Source organism: Rhinoraja longicauda, chromosome 2 (assembly GCF_053455715.1).
Source record: "Rhinoraja longicauda isolate Sanriku21f chromosome 2, sRhiLon1.1, whole genome shotgun sequence".
Classification (NCBI taxonomy): Eukaryota; Metazoa; Chordata; class Chondrichthyes; order Rajiformes; family Arhynchobatidae; genus Rhinoraja; species Rhinoraja longicauda.
The window spans coordinates 115,292,789-115,316,875 of record NC_135954.1 but is presented as its reverse complement, the minus strand read 5'-3'; the positions used below and the strand labels follow the sequence as shown (position 1 = coordinate 115,316,875).

Here is a 24,087-nt window from a genome sequence, read left to right as displayed (position 1 = left end):
TTACAACACCAGTCTCAACATTGCAAAGTTACTGGAGCAAGCTGTAATTCAGCTGAGGCAGTAACGGGTCTTTGGTTGCATTATGGACTTCAGTTACCAAGTATAACTGATTAGTGTATTATTTTATTATTATATATTTATCTGCGTTTTATCCTGTTTACGGACTTGTTAAGCTGCCGTAAGCATGAATTTCATTGTTCAATTATCGGTACATATGACATTTAAACACTCTAGACTTGAGCTGTCCAGGATTTCTCCGATTCCAACAATGAGTGAAACATTTACATCTCCCAGTCAGGCAAAGTGGCTGACCTTGAACAACTTGTCCGCTATCTTGCCCGACTGGGACAGTGGCATTTGTCACAGTTAAGAGGCTTTTAGATCGGCACATGGATATCAGGAATGGAAGGATTTGGATTGCAAGCAGGCAATATTTATCTGGCATTGTGGGTCTAAGGGCCGGTTCCTGTGCTGTACCAGTCTAAACGTACTAGGAAACAGCAGTCTGCTTAATCTCTTCCAATCTGACAAACCTGCAATCTCAGGAATCAATCTGTTGAAAGCTTGCTGCACACTGCCTCGTGAAACATTTATGAATCATAATCTGAAAGGTTCCTTGTGGGTTTTTTCGCCATTTACAGGAATTCCAGTCTGTAAATACTCAACCAGGGAGCTTGTGGTTTCATCATTTGCAAGAGTGGCAACCTCTCGCACACCACAGGACAGCTGAATTCTCTGCCTGATCAATCCCCATACACCTGGTTGAAACAGAGCAGGTTTGGTTGGGGGGGCCATGCTAACAGGTAGCTAGCCAGCTGACGGCAGCCTGCTGAGCCAGCAGCCTGCACCAACCTGAGCTGTGATCTTGGCTGTTGCTGCAGCAGCAGCCACTGCTGCGGCAGGAGGCAATCCACCAGGTGCGGCAGGCGTCATCAGCGGCATCGGAGGGGTCACCGCTTTCCCCACACGGAGGAACTGGCCGCCGAGGTCGAAGAGATTCATGGAGGAAACGGCATCCTGCGAGGACTGGGCCTTCTCGTACTCTGCGTGGAGGCAACAGGTTCAGTGTTCGTGCACAGTCAGGCCTCAGCAGCTGACATTGTGTAAAGCCCAGCATCGCCACACGTGTCCACACCCCTCCCGTCCACCCGCACGCCTCGATATCCCTAGCCACCGTGGCCCAACGCATGCTCCCCATCACTAGGGCAGGCCATCCCCAATACCCCCCTCTTTCAGATATCCACCCCCCTTTAACTACCACTCCCACCCTCCCCTGCACGTTCTCCACCACTGCAGCCCCCAGGCTCCCTCCTCCAGCACCATCCCATTCACGAAGAGCAAAAGGTTCCCAATGGCCATTACAAACCCCTCTCAGCCTCCCCCTGCCCTACAGCTCCAGAGAGATTACACATCCACACAAAACATACGCCGGACTGGCTTACCTTCATCCCCACTTCTCGTCACTTCTTTCATTTCCACGCCTGGCCTCCACACCGTTCAGTGTGGTTCTGTAACTCAAACCAGGTTGTGCCTGTTTGAGCTGTGGGATTCCTCACACATGCCTGGCTTTGCATAGACTTCTGACAGGGACCGTGCGTGCAAGCAGGAGAAAGCTCTGCATTGTTGCCACGGAGCTGCTTTGTGCACCAGGACAATGGAGCCCAAACCAGGATCAGTAAAGGATCCCAAACAGAGTGATCGCATGTTGCTCTCTGCCAGTCTGTGCATGGCATGTGACAGGTAGCAGCTGTTTGTCCTGGGGACGGTTCACGGTACCTTCAAATGTTGAGGATCACAGCACCACCTTTCAACCTCCACCTGTGGATCACACTCCGATGGGCAGAGTATTGTCCACTGTTGTTTTTAAATGGGTTGAATTGTACCGAGGCAGAATTCACTAATGCAATTTCAGTTTGATGTACTACTGCCACTTTGTCAGTAGTGGCGAGAAAAATATATTACTGACAGATCATCACAATGGTACACCTACCTGATGGTATATGAACCAGCTGCAGCAAACCTGCCATTACCACAGAGCAAATGAAAGGAGGATATCCACAAACAAGTTGTCCTTTCACCTCAGTGACCCAGTTCAAATTTGGCCCAAATAGGATGAAAAGTCAGCTTTGGTCAAAGACTCCACAACACTGTACCCATAATTTGGCAGTAATTGGACAATCTGCATTAGCTAGCGCAGCAAAAGAACTCCAAAGTTAATTCATCAAGGGCCAAGCAAATATCACCAACAATCTGTCCACATTCACGCTAGGGCCATGAAAGCAACACCTCTACTTCTTTAGAAAACGGAGGAAATTCAGCATCACCAACTTCTTGATGCACCGTAGAAAGCATCTTATCCGGATGCGTCACAGCCTGGATTGATAACCCAAGACAGCAAGAAATTACAGAGAGTTGTGGATGTAGCCCAGTCCATCACACAGACCAGACTCCCCACCATCGGCCCCACCTACACTTCACACTGCCTCGAGAAAGCAGCCAACATAACCAAGGACCACTCACACCTTGGTCATTCCCTCTTCTCCCCTCTCCCGTCAGGCAGAAGATACAGAAAGGTGAAAGCAAGTACCACTAGATTTAGGAACAGCTTGTTCCCCGCTGTTATCAGGCTACTAAATTGACTTCACATATACTGGGGACGAATGCCATCCACCTCATGGCAGCCGTTGCATTTTTAAATTTGCATTTGGTATTGGTATATATACATTTTAAAATCTGCATTTGGTTTGGTATATATACATTTTTCCTGCAGCTGTAACACTATATTCCAACGCACTTTTCCTGTATAGCACGAATGACAACATGGATAGGACATGTTTGGAGGGAAACTTTATGACTCACTTTATGACTCTAATAATAAACCAACCCAAATGTTTGATTTAAACTAAACTGGCATTTACTTGGTATAACCCGATGGGCTAAATATCCACTCTCTTATCTATAATAATACAAAACTCCAAATAAAACACACTACTAAAATGATGCTCAGTCAAAACCAAGGTTTTGAGCAGGAAGGATTTCCAAAGAGAAGATTAACTTCAGAGACGATCACAGATCACAAACACACACCATTGCCAGGCTCTTCGCTTTGGTTAAACCAGATAGTTCACAACTGTAGATAGACTCAAGATGCTGGAGTAACTTCGCGGGACAGGCATAATCTCTGGAGAGAAGGAATGGGTGACGTTTCGGATGGAGACCCTTCATCAGATTTCAGGTCTCAACCCAAACGTCACCCATTCCATCTCTCCAGAGCTGCTGGAGTTACTCCAGCATTTTCCATCTATCTTTGGTTCAAACCAGCATCTGCAGTTCCTTCCTACAATGTTGACAACTGTCCTGTCTTCTAAGATGGGATCACTCAACCCCAGGATTGTCCACTAACACCAACAGCTACTGCCTTGCTGGACACTTTCCCCGAGCTCTCAACTGTAGCTTATCCGAAACTCTGGATCAGCTCCTGACTTTTACCTGGTGCTCTTTACCTATCAGTCTGTGCTCATCTCAGCAAAGCTTGGAACCTGCAAGCAAATTTGTACTGATTTTCAATTTAGTGGAGACAAGGATGAGCTGGTGATCCCCCAAGCCCAATACTTCCAGGGGTCAGATTATGAGGATAGTTGGTGTGAAACAGAGATCACCATAGCAGGTCTTACCTCACTTTCTCACCTTTCTTCAACCTTCTTTAACTTGCTCACTCCTTTGCTCCTCCGCACAGATTTGTTGCTTTCTTGAATCCCCATCCAAAGTTCCTCCTTACTCCAAGACGTTCCTATGCATTCCACATTCCCTCAGGGAAACTTTGTGAAGCAGGCTTTGCATTTATTTCAGCAACACTCAGCCACACCCACCTCTGCAGCGCCATTCAATCATGGCTGATCCAATAGACAATAGACAATAGGTGCAGGAGTAGGCCATTCAGCCCTTCGAGCCAGCACCGCCATTCAATGCGATCATGGCTGATCACTCTCAATCAGTACCCCGTTCCTGCCTTCTCCCCATACCCCCTGTCTCTCCCTCCATCTCTCCCTCCTAACCCCATTCTCCTGCCTTCTCCCCATAACCTCTGACACCTGTACTAATCAAAAATCTATCTATCCCTGCATCAAAAATATCAAATTACTTGGCCTCCATAGCCTTCCATAGCAAAGAATTCCACAGATTCACCACCCTCTGACTAAAGATGTTTCTCTTCATATCCTTCTTAAAAGAACGTCCTTTAATTCAAAGGCTATGGCCTCTAGTCCTGGACTCTCCCATTAGTGGAAACATCCTCTCCATATTCACTCTATCTAAGCCTTTCAATGTTCTGTATATTTCAATCGGGTCCCTCCTCGTTCTTCTAAACTCCAGTGAGTGCAGGCCCAGTGCCGCCAAACGCTCATCATAAGCTAACCTACTCATTCCTGGAATGATCCGACACATTCCTGGGATCATTCTTGTAAACCTCCTCTGGACCCTCTCCAGAGCCATCACATCCTTCCTCAGATATGGTGCCCAAATTTGCTTACAGTATTGCAAATGTGGCCTTACTACAAAAATGCATGACTCCACACTTTGTTTCACTATATTCCATCTGCCACTTCTCTGCCCACTCTCCCAACCTGTCCAAGTCCTTCTGCAGAGTCCCTGCTTTCTCTACACTACCTGCCCTTCCACCTATTTTTGTATAATCTGCAAACTTGGCCACAAAGCCTTCAATCCAAGTCATTAATATATAACGCGAGGAGTAGCGGCCCCAGCATCGACCACTGCGGAACTCTCAAGGCCAAGAGTTTTGGGTGTGAGGGAATGGAAGTGGGTGAAATAGCACAACACTGTAGTCATCTACAGAGCCTCTAATGGAAGCAATCCAATGTTCTGGAGCCTGATAGCATGTGCCATGATAAACGATGCCTACATTTCTTCCATACCTAGTGTTGGAGTCAAAGGTCATTGAAGGTAACAACGTGTCTGAAACTATTGGTGGAATTTGCCACACAGGCAGGCCAAACATTTGAAGCAGCAAGCCATGATGCCCAATTGGCAAGCAGTCTGATGCCATATTCAGAGGTTGCTGGCCATCACCAACATGTTCTCAATGGTTACCGCACAGGAGACCATTTGGCCTGTTGAGTCCCAATTCTATGCAAATGCTACCCAGTAAGTACAACAAACCCACCGACTCCCCACAGTCCTGTGAATACTTTCCTTTCAAGTGTAATCACAATTTTCCTTAAACACCACAATTCAATCTGCCTCCATCAGAACACTCCGTAGTGCATTTCAGATCCTTAATCACTCATCTTGTCACTCTCGACATTCACCTTCATTCACCACCCCGCATTCTTGACTTTGCCTAGGGAAATGGTTTCTATTCCTCCTCGCCACCATGGGGTAACCCCGGCTGCTTCAAACTATTCACATAATCACAGACCGTCACCCTGAGAGCCATTTTAGTTCATCTCTTCTGCATGCACCAAAATGCCTTCATCTTACTTAAAATATGGCACCCAGGAGCCACAATATCTCAGATGTGGCTAAACTAATGTTTTGTGAAAGTTTATCACAACTTTGTTGCTCTCGTCAGTCATACAGCCTGGAAACAGGCCCCTTGTCTGAAGAAGGGTCTCAACCTGAAACGTCACCCATTCCTTCTCTCCAGAGATGCTGCTTGTCACGCTGAGTTACTCAAGCATTTTGTGTTTATCTTTGGTTTAAAGCAGCACCTGCAGTTCATTCATACACCCTTTGTCCCAACTCGTCCATACTGATCGAGATACCCTATCCAAGCTAGTCCTATTTGGCCATGCCTGGCCCATCTCTCCAGACCTTTCCTATCCACATACCTGTACGAATGCCTTTTATATGTTGTAATTGTACCTGCTCAACTACTTCCTCAGGTTCCATCAATTGCTTTCCTTTTCACGTTAAACCTATGCTTTCCAGTCATTGACAGCGCAAGCTGGACAAGCAGTAAAATTAGTCACACATAGCAAATAGGGCTTCACCTTAGTGTGCATCCAAGGGATTTATGATTAATCTGCATTGGCTGTTCCCAAGCATGGCTGAGATGCATTCTGCTGACAAAGGGGATCAGGAGCACAAATATTTTCAACTCTACTGTCATTCAAAGCCATTTCATAGGACCAATACCAGATCAGAGAAGTGTTATCTTGCTTACGCTCAGCTACAGATGCCTAGTTTCCCCACTCCACTTCCAGCTTCACTTCACTGCAAGACTTCTGTGCCAAAGAATGCTCATGTTGAGTTACAGAACACAAAAAAACTTCAAAGACTGCTGACCATACCTGAAAATATTAAATGACCTATAAAATCCAACATGTTACGTGCAATATATCAGCTGGGCACTCTTCAGTTCACAATTACAAAACATCCATGCTTCAACTAAAAACAGAGTACAATTCAGAAGGAATAATTGCCATTAAGTACCAGGACAACCTGGAGATGGCTTGATTATTATAACAACCCTGTCCCCATCCTCCCCCCCCCCCTCCCACCCAAAACATCAAGATTAGATATGTTGACGCACAATTGCTAGTTGTAAAACATCTTGCCCGTTGATAGAATAGAAGGCATCCTCATACCCCTATCAATCAGTCACATTGCAAATCCAAATCTGCGTCAGCCAACGATTCACAGCTGTTTCCTACTCACTGCACACACAATACAAAGCATTCATTCAACGGATCACCTGCCTGGCAAGTCCATGCTGCAGTTGGCACAGTCACCCAGCAGCCCTCAAGCACAGCAATGAGATATAGAACCCACTTCTCCAATATATTATCATGCTAGGCCGCAAACCTTTTCAGGTTTCTGGCTGTGTTTTTGCCACTAAATTGATAGACATTGTTAACTGAAGGAAATATCGTGGGCCACCTTGTTTGTTAACCTGAAACCTGGCGTTTACAAGAATAGTTGACTAATAACAACAATCAGTTCATCCACAACTGCCCCAGACAGGTGAGAAAACCCACTAGCTGCGAAAAACTTGGGAAGAAGTCGCCTCTGGTTCTGTATTCTCAGTTTCAAGATAGCCACAAAGATGCAGCATTCAGACTGAACATACAGCACATATCCATCAGTAGCTAGTGATGGCGAATACATTATGTCAAGGTCAAACAGGAATGCCCAACAGCAGTGGCTTGTAGATAAAGGGTTGCTTACATGTAGTGGCCAGCACAAATGAAGAGTCCCAACTCGAGAAATTCCAGATAACAACGCTGGCGCAAGTCTTGGATAACAGTCACGACGAAAACCCGAATGTTAAAAATGCAGCATCCTCGCAACTGTGGCTGTGCCCAAGGCACAGAAGTGAGCTATATTGACATGTGAGCTTGCCAGCCTACATGCAGAAATCTATACTTTAAGCAGCATCAACTAATAGGAGGAAAGAAGGGCTGATGGTGCGAAGGAATACCTCCCCCACTGTCCCTAGTTCTGCTATTAGCATTGGTTGAGATGAAATGCACGGCTTGTCCTCTGTGGTTCTAACCATGAGCCTTCTCTTCCAGTCATTCCCACTCCATCAGGACAACTCTTCCAATTCTGGCGTACTGTCCTGATGGCCTTTCAACGCTGAGTGAGTGGCAGTCTGGTTAAACTTAGGACGTTGCTTGGTGCTTTAGAGTGGGAGAAAACAAGACAAGAGGAAAAAAAATCAAACAGCAAAAGGAAATGAGATGAGTGTTGAAACTTGTAATTGAGGACTAAGAACCAGAGCAGTCCTTCACACCATCTACTTGGGCTGCAAACATTGCCACATCCCTGAGGTGAAAGGTCACTACTCTGTGCAACTCCACTTTAGAAAAATGCTAGGCCTTGTATTTAATGTTGTAAATGTGTGTTCCTCCCTTTCTCCACAATACCGTCAAGAAACCAGTTTTACCAACAGAACACTCACCAATGAATCCATATCCTTTGTGCTTCCCCGTTGTGGGGTCTCGGGCCAAGGTGCAGGATTTAATCTTTCCAAAGGCCTCGAACACACTTTTAATGTCATCATCCGACAGATCCGGGTGAACGGACGCGACATAAATTCTGTTAAACGCCCTGGCTTCCTCTGCAAGCTGGTCTATGATTGGTTGAGCTTGTCCTATGTTACTCGGTCTGCCAACCTGTAACAAAAGAAACCCCCGCCAATTACAGACCAAGCTAGAAATTAATACGAACCATGCCACTTCTCCTGAAAAACACAGGCTAAGAATTGAGATGCCACCTGGAATCTTCCTGGGACATTGGAAGTACCCCAGAAACATTGGCAAAAGGTGCCCATTAACAATGGGATTGAGTGTGTCGCAGAGCCTGCTTCCATTGGGAAGAGACTGGTTTCCAAACTTCACTAATTTTTCTCCAGACCACTCATTAAGAACACTGGACTCCAGTGCACAAAAAAAGCCTTAGTGTTTTCCAGGAGAGTATGTAGCATGCTGGCACATCTAATTAAAGGGAAACTACACCTCATTTAAAAAACAGTAAATTTCCTGCTCCCACGCACAATCGCCTGCCAAGTGCTCCGTGCCACACGTTGTGGTGCTGCGGAGAAATCCACCCTGTAACCTCGCCTTCGTTCACCACCAGGAAAGGGCAGGTACAAAGGGGAAGAGAGGATGGAGGGAAGAGTTTAGCAGCCCACGCACCTTCCTGTGGTGTGTTCTGGGTAGAATGACATCACTGCAGCTGCATTGTACAAAACCTTCCACAGAAATTGATCATGTGTGGATGATTCGTACAGGGCAGCTACAGAACAAGCAGACCAGAGTGATGTCATCCTACCCAGAACACACCGCAGGCAGGAGCAGGAACAGCGACCCCAGGCAGTGGGAGAAAATGCAACGTCACAAGCTGGATTTCTCCCCAACACAGCAGCACACGACTCGAAACAATTGGCAGAGGATTGCACCTGACAGCAAGCTGTTGAAACTTACCACTTTTTAAATGGGCTGAAGGCCCCTTTAACAGATACCAAATACAAGTTGACATCTGTGTGTATGTTTACTGCGAGAGCCCTGACTTATCCCCCCAGCCAATTGCACAACACAAAAGTATGTGAATCAGACCCTAAGCGCAACCCGCTGCAGACACAGGACAGAGCCATTGCAGTAAACATAGTGGTGGGTGGAAAGAAGAGATCAGAGACTGGTTTCACAACTTGTGCATTTATTGTTTAGACGCTGAATTAAAGCCAACTGCTCGTAGGTGGGAAACTAAACCAACTCAAATTCTTCACTCTTCAGTTGATGGGAAACGTCCAACGTTAGGATGCACAGGGGAAGAGAGAAAGAAGTGGCTTTGTATCCACAAGGAACTACTTATGCTAGATCTGCAGCATGAAACAAGAAACAAAGTGCAGGTTAGCAAGAGTTCCAAAGAACATCTTCTTGCCAGGGTCCGGGGTCCGATTCCAAGTACAAAGCTGCCATTTATTACAAGAAAGAAAGGGGCCTTGAATTGTGATTCAGGCCAGAAACAAGCAGCAGAACATGATGCAAACATCAGGGTGTGCAGATGGCACAGCGAACAAGCAGCAAGGAACAGGACAGAACGTGGATGTCCACAAGACCGCTGTTGTGCCTGGCTTATAATCAAGGGTCCAGACAGAGTCTGTCGTTCCTGACCGTCACGGTCCATCAGTCATTTCCACGTTTGATCTTCAATTACTCACACAGCACATCTTCAGCACGATTAAAAACATGGCCAAGCTTTCTCAAGTGAACACAGCACCTACACATTTTACTGCAGGTAATTAAGTCAAACCCACTACAGTAGCTGCTCAAAGTTCCCTGATGTACTCCACACAAACGCAAGAGCAGAGCCAGCTGCCAACAGGACAAGCCAAGAATAGACGCTACGTACTTCACAAGAACAAAACTTCACTCCAATGACCTGCAATTGCTTTTCATTAAAGTATCACTTCAAAAATATTTATTGCAGAGGAAAGTTAGGTAAAATTCATGATCCCGCCCTGCCTGCCCCCAATCCCAAGCTGTTTCCCGGAGATGTAGTCGCTTAGAATGCCGTGTGCTCCTGGCTGCGACACCTTAATGCTGGAATTTACAGTTGCTGCTTCTTCTGAACATAAAGGCTGCTGGACTGGCGAGGAGGTCACTCTGCAGCCGAATCCTGCTCTACATAAAAGCTTGGAGGAGACACAAAGAGAGAGGCAGTTTCTAATCACATAATCACTGTTACGGCAGCATTCATAACGTCAGCAAAATCCTAGACCTTAAACATGGGCACCGAAAAGTCTGATTCAATCAGAGTTGGAGGAACTGACGTTAAACTTGAGATCCATTGTAAAGCCACCAGGAAGTCTTCTCTCCTCCACCCACATCATCTGTGCCTGTGGACAGATCACACTATCGCTGCAAGCTCCCATGCTCACAGCTCCATCTATCCGCCACTTACCAATGCCTTTTCACAAGACCAATCAGGAAACTAAATGTCTTTTCCGATAACTTTCCCTGCCCCAGGACTGAACATCTCTCATCATTACAACTGCTGCTCGACCCACTGAGATCTTTCAGCAGTTTGTTTTAGCTCAAGACTCCAGAATCTGCAGTCTTATGTCTTGGCTTTTAACATCTATTTCATCTGCCCTCCCCTCATCTCACACTATTTAGATAGCCTACTCCTCTTGAACAAGATGCTCCTTCCTTCTAGGATTGCCACCTTTACTACATTGACTTTAAATCACAGGCCCAGCAGCACTGCACTTCAATCACTTGTACCCACTATCTGGATCTCACTATTCCAAACCCATCATATCTCAGCTAAACTCGCTTTCTACAACGGCATAATTTCAATTAGTCTTTAGCCTTTGTGACAGATATATGCAGGCTGATAGCTCCTTTCCATGGCCTACTCTTGCACACTACCCAAAGTTTGTTTCAAAAACCTGCCGTGAGTAGGCTGCATCTAGCTCCCAACAGAGGTCTACTCAAACCACACTAAATGGCCTCTTCTATTCCAAGGCTAATGTTCCATGGGCATTAGCACATCAGTTCCTCCATTAATACCAAACCCAATTGTAGCCAGTTTGGCATCCCATAAGCTATGCCTATGTTTACTTACCAGTTTTGTTGGGATGGTTAACGAATGAGCAGAATGACCTTCATTCTGTAGGTTTCACAGCCACAGTTGCTCATATGTAAAAGCAGAGGGCCCTTTATCAGTTGTACAGGCGCGCATTAATCTACATTAGCATGCCCGTGACACATCTTAACAAATTAATCTAGAACATCTTGACCTACCATATTTAAAACTAGTAGAATTCTATTGGAAGAGTCAATTGTAATGGGGAAAATAGCAAAATCATATGGTTCCCCCAAATTCTTGCTGGGATGTTTTGTGGGGATGGGGAGATGGGTGTGCAGTGGTCATCCAATTAACATGAATTAGCACTTGACCACTGTCATGTTGCAGAGGAATTGATGACTGCCTACGTCGCTGCTGACTGGATGACAATGAAATGAGGTTTTACATTTCTGTTATCACCAAACTGCCATACAACCATCAATCTAATCACCACTATCTATTATCACCAGCTACATCCACTTCAATGCCTTATTCCTTCATCAGACCACAGTGCACTTCACTTTCATGCAGTTGAAAGCAGCTTGGTCTGCTTGTGGTCATATAGCCTACACATTAAAGTGCTAAAGTCACTTACCTTGATGTTTCTGCCTCCCAGCATCACCGAGTTCATCTGCTCAAGAGCAAGCTGAGCTGCCTCTGGAACTTCGTACTCCACAAAAGCAAACCCCTACAAGCAAAAGGAAGGGCCTCACTTTCTATTCTACAACAGCAGAGTGCAGGCTCTGGTGCGAGTTGGCCATCACTAGTCCGTCATCATGCGCACACAGAAACAACTTCACAACCACCATCTAATTAACCTGTAGAGCATGTTAGGAGCTGTAGCCTAATAATCTCATTCGGCATTTCTCTTCCAAGTTTGTTTCTATAGTTACCGACATTCAGAGATCTGCCATCATACCAGAACATCTATACCTACTGAAGAATCAGAAAGGCCCTGGGTCTACTGCAGCTCTGCCACAGAAACACCAGTTCCCACATCCTCTATTTCTTGAAGAATTTAAAGATGATTTGTCACCCACCTCTACTTCAACAATCAGAGGGAGGTCAGCCAGCCTGATCTTGCCTCATCAAGTCACTTTAACACCTCATTCAGATCACCCCAAAAGGACAAAGGCAGGGAACTACAACCAAGTTAAACAGCTATGAGTAAAATACTCACATCCATAATCAGAGGAAACAGCTAATCAATTTTAAAAAAGTGGAATATCATTAAATCTAGTCAACATGGTTTTACAAACCGTAATTAATGATTGACAAATTTGCTCAAATTATTTCAAGACGTAACAGGAAGAAATGATACAAGGCAACCTACTGATGTGGTGTATTTAGATTTCCAAAAAGAATTTGACAAGAGACTGCAGAGGCTGGAATCCAGAGCAAAAAAGAAACAATCCATTAGAGAAACTCGCATGGGTCAGACAGCATCCGTGAGTAGAATGGACAGATGACATTTCAGGTTGGGGCGTTTGTTCAATCCGAAGAAGGACCCCGACCCAAAATGTTATCTATTTCCCTTACAGATACTGCCTGATCAGCGGTTATTCTAGCAGTTTGTTTTTGGAAAAAGTGCAACACAGGAGGCAAGTACATCAATTAAGAAATATCTGGAAAATGGCAAGATCCTTCAGGGCACTGATGGACAGAGAGATCTTGGGGTGCAAGTCCATCGCCCCTCCCCAAAGTGGTAACACAAGCAGATACAGTGGCAAAGGCGGCATATTGAACGCTTTTTTCATTGGGGGAAGTTAAATATTAAAAAACTGGGAAATCAGGCTGTGGGTTTGTAAACCAAATTACAGGAAGGATGTTGAGGCAGTATGTTGCCTGGATTAGAGAGCATTTGCTCTAAGTGTAAATTCTTTTTTCTGGAGTATCAGAGGCTGAGCGGTAACCTGATAGAAACAAATGAAATTGTGAGAGGCAGTCTTTTTACCCAGGGTCAATATGTCAAATGCTGGAGGGCAGCCCAGGCCATCGCACAAAAAAACCCTCCTTTCTATTGATTCAATTTATACCCCGTGCTGTCTCAGCAAGCCCAGCAGCATAATCAAGGACAAGTCGCACCCAGGCCACTCCCTCTTCTCCCATCAGGCAAAAGGTATAGGATGGAACTGCAGATGCTGGTTTAAACTGTGGACACAAAAAGCTGGAGTAACTCAGCGGGACAGGAAGCATCTCTGGAGAAAAGGAATGGGGGACGTTTCGGGTCGAGACCCTTCTTCAAACTGGTTAAGGATAAGGGAAACGAGAGATATAGACGGTGATGTGGAGAGATAAAGAACAATGAATGAAAGATATGCAAAAAAAGTAATGATGATAAGGAGAACAGGCCATTGTTAGCTGTTTGTAGGGTAAAAGGGTTGCTAGTGCGACTTGGGTGGGGGAGGGATAGAGAGAGAGAGAATGCCGGGGCTACATGAAGTGGAAAAAATCAATATTCATACCACTGGGCTGTAAGCTGCCCAAGCGAAATATGAGATGCAGTTCCTCCAATTTGCGTTTAGCCTCAATCTGACAACGGAGGAGACCTCAGCCAGAAAGGAATGTGTAGGAATGGGATGGAGAATTAAAGTGTCCGGCAACTGGGAGATCAGGTAGGTTCAGGCGGGCTGAGCGAAGATGTTCCGCGATACCATCGCCCAGTCAATGTAAATCGGGCTACTGAATCATCCTACCACAACCAGAAAGCAGTGCTGACCTACTATCTATATCTTTGATGTCCCTCAGACTAAACTTTCCTTGCAGTAAACGTTATTCCCTTACCATGTATCTATACACTAAATGGATTGATTGGAATCATGTATTGTCTTTCTGCTGACTGGTTATCACGCATTATTGGTGAGCACAATTAGAGCACATGGTATTGGGGGTAGGGTGTTGACTTGGATAGAGAATTGGTTGGCAGACAGGAAGCAAAGAATAGGAGTAAACGGGTCATTTTCAGAATGGCAGGCAGTGGCGAGTGGAGTGCCACAAGGCTCAGTGTTGGGGCCACAACTGTTTACCATATATATTAATGATTTGAATGAAGGAATTAGAAGTAACACTAGCAAGTTTGCAAATGACACAAAGCTGGGTGGCAGTGTGAACTGCGAAGAGGATGTTTGGAGGTTGCAGGGTGACTTGGACAGGTTGAATGAGTGGGCAGATGCGTGGCAGATGCAGTATAATAAAGATAAATGTGAGGTTATCCACTTTGGCGGCAAAAACAAGGAGGCAGATTATTATCTCAATGGTGTCAGGTTAGGTAAGGGGGGAGTACAGCGAGACCTGGGTGTCCTTGTACACCAGTCACTGAAAGTTGGCGTGCAGGTACAGCAGGCAGTGAAGAAAGCTAATGGCATGTTGGCCTTCATAACGAGAGGATTTCAGTATAGGAGTAAAGAGGTTCTTCTGCAGTTGTATAGGGCCCTGGTAAGACCACACCTGGAGTATTGTGTACAGTTTTGGTCTCCTAATTTGAGGAAGGACATCGTTGTAATTGAGGCAGTGCAGCGTAGAGGCAGGTGTAATTAGTTTAAATTGGCATTGTGGTAAAATTATAAAAGGACTGGACCAGCTAGATGCAGGAAAAATGTTCCCAATGTTGGGGGAGTCCAGAACCAGGGGCCACAGTCATAGAATAAAGGGGAGGCCATTTAAAACTGAAGTGAGAAGGAACTTTTTCACCCAGAGAGTTGTGCATTTGTGGAATTCTCTGCTACAGAGGGCAGTGGAGGCCAAATCACTAGATGGATTTAAGAGAGAGTTAGATAGAGCTCTGGGGGCTAGTGGAATCAAGGGATATGGGGAGAGGTGGCGCAGCGGTAGAGTTGCTGCCTTACAGCGAATGCAGCGCCGGAGACTCAGGTTCGATCCTGACTACGGGTGCTGTACTGTAAGGAGTTTGTACGTTCTCCCCGTGACCTGCGTGGGTTTTCTCCAAGATCTTCGGTTTCCTCCCACACTCCAAAGACGTACAGGTTTGTAGGTTAATTGACTGGGTAAAATGTAAAAAATTGTCCCTAGTGTGTGTAGGATAGTGTTAATGTGCAGGGATCGCTGGGCGGTGCGGACTTGGTGGGCCGAAAAGGCCTGTTTCCGCGCTGTATCTGAAATATTAAAAAAATAAAAATAAATAGGTTGCGCACAGGTTACTGATTGTGGACGATCAGCCATGATCATCCACAATGAATGGTGGTGTTGGCTCAAAGGGCCGAACGGCCTCCTCCTGCACCTATTTTCTATGTTTCTATGTAACAAAAAGCTATTTATTGTACCTCGGTACACGTGACAATAACCTAAAGTGAATACAGGCACATGAACAGTCAGAGAATGAGGGAATATAGACCAAGTAGAGGCAGGTGTAATTAGTTTAAATTGGCATTGTGGTAAGTACAGACATAGTGCACTGTTCTATGTTCCAAATAAATGCCTGTGGTATGAGGTGTGTTGGAATGGATCGTAAACCAACCATCTCACAGAAAGAGTTGGAATAAATGTGTCCTTTCCAACTGGAAGGTTATAACTGGTAGACTACCACAGGGATCAATTCTCGGCTCACAATTACTCACTATTTACATAAATGACTGGAGGAAGGAACAATATGCAAGGTTTTGAATTTGACAATGGTACAAAAATAGCTGGAAGGCATCTTGTGATAAGGATATTGTGATTCTGCAAGAGTTATAGATTGAGAGTAGGCAAAAGAGGGCCAAACAGAGTTTAATGTGGGGATGTGTGAGGTCATGCACTTCAATAAGAGAAGGCAAAAGGCAGATTATGAGCTACATGGAGAGACACTGCAATGAGTGAAGTTCAGAGGGATCGAAGTGGTCTAGTGCATGAATCACCAAAACGCAAGCAGGCAGATCAATAATTAGTTGAGGTGAGTTGAGTTGAGGGCGGCACGGTAGCGCAGCGGTAGAATTGCTGCTTTACAGGTGCTGTACTGTAAGGAGTTTGTACGTTCTCCCCGTGACCTGCGTGGGTTTTCTCCGAGATCTTCGGTTTCCTCCCACACTCCAAAGACGTACAGGTATGTAGGTTAATTGACTGGGTAAATGTAAAAATTGTCCCTAGTGTGTGTAGGATAGTGTTAGTGTGCGGGGATCACTGGGCGGTGCGGACTTGGTGGGCCGAAAAGGCCTGTTTCCGCGCTGTATCTGAAATAAATATGAAACAGACATTTGGCCTTTATTGCAAAGGGGTTAGAGTTTACTAATTGCAATTGTACCTGGTGTTGTTGAAGTCTCACCTGAAATACTGCATACAGTTTTGGTCACCTCCCTAATAAATAACAGTGGAGGCCAATTCCTAGGATGACAGTATTATCCTGCCAAGAGACACTAAACATTCTGGGCCCTTATTCACTTAAATTTAGACGAACAAGGGATGACTTTATTCAAGTATATAACATGCTAAAGGAATTGACTGGGTAGATGATATGAAAATAGTGGGGTGTCAGGTAGTGTAGAGAAAGCAGGGACTCTGCAGAAGGAATTGGACAGGTTGGGAGAGTGGGCAGAGAAGTGGCAGATGGAATATAGTGAAGCAAAGTGTGGAGTCATACATGGGGAGAGAATCCAGCAATCGGAGGTGCAAAGGGACCTTGGGAGTGAAGGTGCAGGATTCCCAAAAAGTTAATCTGCAAGTCGAATTGGTAGTAAGGAAGGCAAACGCAATGCTAGCATTTATTTCAAGAGGGTTTATATACAAAAATAGGGATGTAATGCTGTGGCTCGATAAAGTGCTGGTCAGGTCGCATTTGGAATATTGTGAGCAATTTTCGGCACCATATCTGAGAAAGGATGTGCTGGCTCTGGAGAGGGTCCAGAGGAGGTTTACAAGAATGATTTCAGGAATGATCAAGTTAACATATGATGAGTTTTTGACGGTGCTGGGCCTGTACTTACTGGAGTTTAGAAGCATGAGGGTACCTCATTGAAACATACCGAAAAATGAAAGGCTTGGATAGAGTGGATGTGGAGGATGTTTCCACTGGTGGGAGAGTCTAGGACCAGAGGTCATAGCCTCAGAATTAAGGGATGTTCCTTTAGGAAGGAGATGAGGAAGAATTGCTTTAGTCAGAGGGTGGTGAATCTGTGGAATTATTTGCCACAGATGGCTGTGGAGGCCAAGTCAATGGATATTTCTAAGGCAGAGATAGATACATTCTTGATTAGTAGAGGTGTCAGGGGTTATGGGGAGAAGGCACGAGAATGGGGTTAGGAGGGAGAGATAGATCGGCCATGATTGAATGGCGGAGTAGACTTGATGGACCAAATGGCCTAATTCTACTCCTAAGGCAGCTCAGTGGCGCAGCGGTAGAGTTGCTGCCTTACTGCGCCAGAGTCCCAGGTTCGATCCTGACTACGGATGTCTGTTCGGAGTTTGTACGTTCTTCCCGCGACCTGCGTGGGTTTTCTGAGATCTTCGGTTTTCTCCCACACTCCAAAGACGTACTGGTTTGTAGGTGAATTGGCTTGGTATAAATGTAAAATTGTCCCAAGTGTGTGTCGGGTAGTGTTAATGTGTGGGGATTGCTGGTTGGTGTGGACTGTGGGCCGAAGGGCCTGTTTCCATGCTGTATCTCTAAACAAAATCCCTTGTGACCTGATGTTTTCACTAATGGGAGTCTTGAACGGAAACGGGCAAAACCCGGCCATTTCGACTAAGTCACCTAACTGAGCTCGTCCCACTTGCAAGCACCCAGCCCATAGCTCTCTAAACCTTTCCTAACCATGTACCTGCCCAAGTCTCTTTTAGATGTCATAATTGTACCTGCCTCCATCACTTCCTCTGGCAGCTTGTTCCATGTATCTGCTACCCTGTGTGGAAAAAGCTGCCCCTCCGGTCCCTTTAAATCTTACCCATCTCACCTAAAAGCCATGGCCCATTAGTTTTATACTCCATACTCTGGGGAAGGCTATGGATTCATCTTATCTATGCCCCTCATCATTTTAAACCTTTGAGATCACCCCTCAGCTACCAATGTCACGTGGGAAAAAACCTAACCTAGCCAATCTCTTCTCAAACTTTCCAGACCCAGTAACATCGCTGAAGATCTTTCTTGTATGCTTACAGTAAATCCTCCTTTGCTGTAAATCCAGTCTTCCAGTAAATCCGTGTTAATTTTTTGCACACTCTTTCCAGTTTCATCACATCCTTTATTTTAACAGGACAACTAGACCTATACACAAATGTGCCCTTACCAACTAATTGTACTGGTGTAACATGAGTGAAGGTGGATAAATACTTGATCGGTCAAGGACTGGAGGGAAATGGAGGCAGCTTTCACATTGCAGACATTATCTTATTAAATGGCAGGACAAGTTTGAAGGGCTGATGGGCAATTCTGTTTCTATTGTTTTCTTGTGCTACATAATTTTCATTGAGTGTGGGGCAATAGGGGGACCTGAATGTATATGCCCATAAAGTCTTTACAAGTATCAGGACTTTTGAAAGAGCAGGCAATAAGGCATATGGGACCCTGGGCTTTAACGATTTGTTAATTGTCAATGAAAAATTTCTAAAGTAATATGTACTATATCCACATAATATCCACAAGACATTAATATCCACAAGACAGAGGGTGACACGACCTCTTGGGAAAGAAGTCTGGACAAGTAGCAAATTATAATGGCATTGGACAGGGACTTGCAGCAATCAATTTGGTGAGACCGTTTGCAGGTAAAGGAATGTCTGGTAACTGCAAGGCTTTTAAAAGTGAGATTAGGAGAGTTCAGGGAAAATAGGCCCTTAAGAGTGAGGGGGCAAAACTGGCAGAAGTAAGCAACCCTGGTTGATGAGGGATATCGAGACCCTGGTCATAAAAAGGGGGAATGCGGGATTAAAGAATCCCTCAAGGAGTATAAAGGAAAGTAAGACCACACAAGTGCCAATTCAGGTAGGCCAAAAGGGACGAGATAAGGTAAAGGAGAAAGTTGTTCCTTTATTTAAGAAAGGCTGCTAGGACAAGCCAGAGAAGTACAGGCCAGTGAGACATTACAGAGAAGGGCAAGAATGTGGAACGAGCTGCGTGAAGTGATAAAGTGGGCATAATGACAACATTTAAGTATGGTTTATATGGATATACAACCAGTGCATGCAAATGGATTAACTCATGGACAAGTTGTTTCCATGCTGTATAACTCAATGACCCGAGGTTAAGTTAAAGTGTCGTATAAATTCGTACTGGCCTAGATAGGGTGAATGCACACCATTTTTCCTCGGGGTTGGGGAATCGAGTAGAAGAGGGCAACGGTTTGAGAGGAAAGATTCCTCAGTAACCTGAGGGGCAACTTGGGTGATACATATAGGAAAACCCTCAGTCTCCTGTATTGTCAGAAATAAAGCCCTCGTCCACCCAACCTCTCCTATGTGATTCCCTTGAGTCCTGGCAACATTCTTTAAATCTCTTCATAACTCTAAGGACACTGCGGGAAGCCAAACAAAAATTTGGCCTCAAGCAAATCAACAACACTGCTCTCCCAGGGAAGCTGAAGCTTTGGTGCCTTCAATTCGGTCTGCTGCCCCGACTCATGTGGCCAATTACCATCTATGAGGTCACTTTATCCCATGTCAACCAGCTGGAGAGACTTGTGAACTCACAAGTGAGGAAGTGGCTTGGGCTACCGAGGTGCCTCAGCAGCATAGGACTCTCTGGGAATGGAGCCCTCTCACTGCCAGTCTCAAGCTTGGTGGAGGAATTCAAATGCGCCAAAGCAAGGCTGGACATGACACTAACAGAATCCGGGGACCCAATAGTTAGAGGTGTCGCTCCAACCCTAGCAACAAGGAAGAAATGGACTCCAGCAGCAGTGGTACAGGACGCAAAATCTGCCTTCCGACACCGGGACATAGTGGGCCATGTCCAACAAGGCCGAGGGGGCTTTGGCCTGGGAGTAATGAAACCTACCTGGCAAAAGGCTACTCCAGCTGAACGTCGGCACCTGGTGGTGGTGGAGGTGCGCCGCCAAGAAGAAGCAGCCAGGTGTGCCAAAGCCATATCTCAAGCCAAGCAAGGCCGCTGGATGAGGTGGGATAGCATTGAGAGGAGGAAGATCACATGGAGTGAGCTGTGGAACATGGAGTCAAGTATGTTGAGCTTTATTATCAGAGCCACATATGACGTCCTTCCCTCTCCCATAAACTTAAATCTTTGGCTGGGAGAGGATCCAGCCTGCCCCCTGTGTGCAGTTCCAGCAAACCTCAAGCACATCCTGGTCGGTTGTAAGACTAGCCTAACACAAGGCAGTTACACCTGGCGACACAACCAGGTGCTGAGGTGTTTGGCACTGCACTCGAGTGCAAGAGAGTTACCACCAACGCCATGCCTATCAATGCACAGCTAACATTCTCTGAGTCAGAGGGCAGGCCCAAAGGAGGGCAATCAAAGAACTTGCAAATGCCGCCGAACAGAGCAGTCTCTGGCTGTGGCTGAAAAGAAAAGATACTGTCTGGGCTGCCACGTGACCATCTTGAGGCTAACCATAAGACACACACCCAGGTCTGATCACCCTGCGGTGGGTCTGCCTCGACTGAGGGTGTCTTGTGATAAAAGGCCGAAACACCCAGTGACGTTGAGGTACACAACTGAAGATGTGTCTGAATGGTAGCAACATCACCTAGTGGTCACCCCCAAGAACAACACCAGTCAATTGTAGTGCAAACCTTAGGGATTGTAACATCTAGTCCTACTAATCAAACATTCCAGGAGCTCTGGCGAAGGTACAAATATCGTTAGGCACGAGTGAGGTGCTAGAAGACTGGAAGGTGGCGAATGTTGTGCCTCTATTTAAGAAGGGCTACAAAATCTGGGAACTATAAACCTGTGAGTAAACCGTAGGTTTACTAGGTTAATTCCCGGAATGGCGGGAGTGTCATATGTTGAAAGACTGGAGCGACTAGGCTTGTATACACTGGAATTTAGAAGGATGAGAGGGGATCTTATCGAAACGTATAAGATTATTAAGGGGTTGGACACGTTAGAGGCAGGAAACATGTTCCCAATGTTGGGGGAGTCCAGAACAAGGGGCCACAGTTTAAGATTAAGGGGTATGCCATTTAGAACTGAGATGAGGAAAAACTCTTTCAGTCAGAGAGTTGTGAATCTGTGGAATTCTCAGCCTCAGAAGGCAGTGGAGGCCAATTCTCTGAATGCATTCAAGAGAGAGCTAGATAGAGTTCTTAAGGATAGCGGATCAGGGGGTATGGGGAGAAGGCAGGAACGGGGTACTGATTTGAGAATGATCAGCCATGATTACATTGAATGGCGGTGCTGGCTCGAAGGGCCGAATGGCCTCCTCCTGCCCCTATTGTCTATTGTGAGTCTAACATCGGTTGTAGCAAGTTTCTGCAGAGGATTCAGAGCGATGTCTTTGGATAGACAGGGGCTGATTAGGGACAGTCAGCATGACTTTGTATGTGAGATTGTCTCTTATGAATCTGATTGAGTTCTTTGAAATAGTAACAAAAAAGAATGACAAAGAAAAAGCCGCAGATCAGCCGATATGGACCTCAGCAATGCCCTCGAGAAGGTTCAGCATGGTAGGGTGCTCAGAAAGATGAGATCATGGGATCCAAGGAGAGCTAGCTGACTGGATAGAGATGGCTTCATGGTGGACAATAGTTTTTTGAACTGGAGGCCTGCGAGTAGTAGTGTGCCTCAGGGCTCGGTGCTGGATCCATTGCTGTTTGGGTGTTATATTAACAATTTGGATGAGAACGCAGAAGACACGATTCATAAGTATGCAGATGACAGTAAAGTGGGTGGTATCGTAAATCGCAAAGACGATCATCAAAAATGGACTCAGGATCTTGATCATCTGGGAAAGTGGGCTGAGGAATAGCTATTGGACTTTAATGCAGATAAGTGCGAGGTGTTACATTTTGGGAAGTCAAAAAGAGCAGGTCCAGCACAGTGAATGGTAGGGCCCTGGGAGTATTGTAGAGCAGAGAGATCTAGGAGTGTAGGTACATAGTTCCATGAAAATGGAGTCACAGGAAGATAGGATGGATAAGGCAGCTTTTGATATATTGGCCTTCATCAGTCAAGGTATTGAGTATAGAAGTTGGGATATTATGTTACAATTGTATAACACATTGATGATGCCACATTTGGAGTAGTGTATTCAGTTTTGGTCATCAAAGAAACATAGAAAATAGGTGCAGGAGTAGACCATTTGGCCCTTGGAGCCAGCACCTCCATTCAATGCGATCATGGCTGATCATCCAGAACCAGTACCCTGTTCCTGCTTTCTGCCCATATCCCTTGATTCCGTTAGCCCTAAGAGCTATATCTAACTCTCTCTTGAATACATCCAGTGAATTGGTCTCCACGGCCTTGTATAGGAAGGATGTCATTAAGCTGAAAGCGTGCATAGAAGATTTACGAAGATGTTGCCAGGACTCAAGGAGCTGAGCTAGAGGAAGTTGTTGGGCAGGCTAGGACTTTATACCTTGGAGCGCAGGAGATTGAGGGATGATCATAGTGTAAGAAAATAACTGCAGATACTGGTACAAATCGAAGGTATTTATTCACAAAATGCTGGAGTAACTCAGCAGGTTAGGCATCATCTCAGGAGTGAAGGAATGGGTGACGTTTTGGGCCGAGACCCTTCTTCAGACTGATGTCAGGGGGTGGGACAAAGGAAGGATATAGGTAGAGACAGGAAGTTAGAGGGAGAACTGGGAAGGAGGGGGGGGAAGAGAGGAAGAGAGATTTAGATTTTTAGATTTAGAGACAGGCCCTTTGGCCCACCGGGTCCAGTCCGCGCCGCCCAGCGATCCCCGCACATTAACGCTATCCTACACACTAGGGACAATTTTTTTAAAACATTTGCCCAGCCAATTAACCTATTGAGTATTTAGATTTAGAGATACAGCGCAGAAACAGGCCCTTCGGCCCACCAGGTCCGCGCCGCCCAGCGATCCCCGCACATTAACCCTATCCTACACCCACTAGGGACAATTTTCACATGTGCCCAGCCAGTTAACCTACATACCTGAACGTCTTTGAAGTGTGGGATGAAACCGAAGATCTCGGGGGAAAACCCCCGCAGGTCACGGGGAGAACGTATAAACTCCGTACAGACGGCGCCCGTAGCCAGGATCGAACCCGAGTCTCCGGCGCTGCATTTGCTGTAAGGCAGCAACTCTACCGCTGCGCCACCGTGCCGCCCTATCTAGAGGAACTATCTAAAGTTGGAGAAGTCAATGATCATACCGCTGGGCTGCAAGCTGCCCAAGCGAAATATGAGGTGCTGTTCCTCCAATTTCCGGTGGACCTCACTATGGCACTGGAGGAGGCCCATGACAGAAAGGTCAGACTGGGAGGGGGATTTGAAGTGCTCAGCCACCGGGAGATCAGGTTGGTTAAGACGGACTGTGCGAAACTCCTTAGAGGTGACCATAGAGGTGTACAAAATCATGAGGGGAATATATAGAGTGAATGCAGTCTTTTACCCAGAGTAGGTGAATCAAGAACCAGAGGACATAGGTTTAAGATGAGGGGAAAAATTTAGTAGGAACCTGAGGGGCAACGTTTTTCCACACAGGCGGTAAAGGGTACATGGAACAAGCTGCCAGAGGAGGAAGTTGAAGTGTTCGGAACTCAATATTTAAAAGACATTGGGACAGGTACATGGTAGGAAAGGTTTAGAGGTATATGAGCCAAACACAGTCAGGTAGGACTAGCGTGGATGGACCATCTTTGTCAGCACACACACATTTTGGACAAACGGCCTTTTTCCATGCTCTCTGACTAACATTCCAACTGTGGCCTCACCAACATCTTGTACACTACAACGTAAGATCCCAATTTCTATACTCATTGCCCTTACTAATGAAGGAAGGTTGGCATACCAAAAATCATCTTCCCCATCCTGTACACCTGCGACACCACTTTCAGGGAACTGTGCAAGTGTACTCCTCAATCCTTTTGTTCTACACCAGGTCCACACTGTTCACTGTCACATCCTCTTCTGGGGT

General features: G+C 45.8%; 1 protein-coding gene across 1 annotated transcript in view; it reads right to left on the bottom strand.

The window, feature by feature from the left end:
- LOC144608499 (poly(U)-binding-splicing factor PUF60-like) overlaps positions 1-24,087 on the bottom strand; it is a 69,118-nt gene that overhangs the window by 16,132 nt on the left and 28,899 nt on the right. The window contains 3 exon segments of the mRNA XM_078426345.1: positions 853-1,043; positions 7,922-8,135; positions 11,690-11,782. Coding sequence (XP_078282471.1) covers positions 853-1,043; positions 7,922-8,135; positions 11,690-11,782 — 498 coding nt within the window.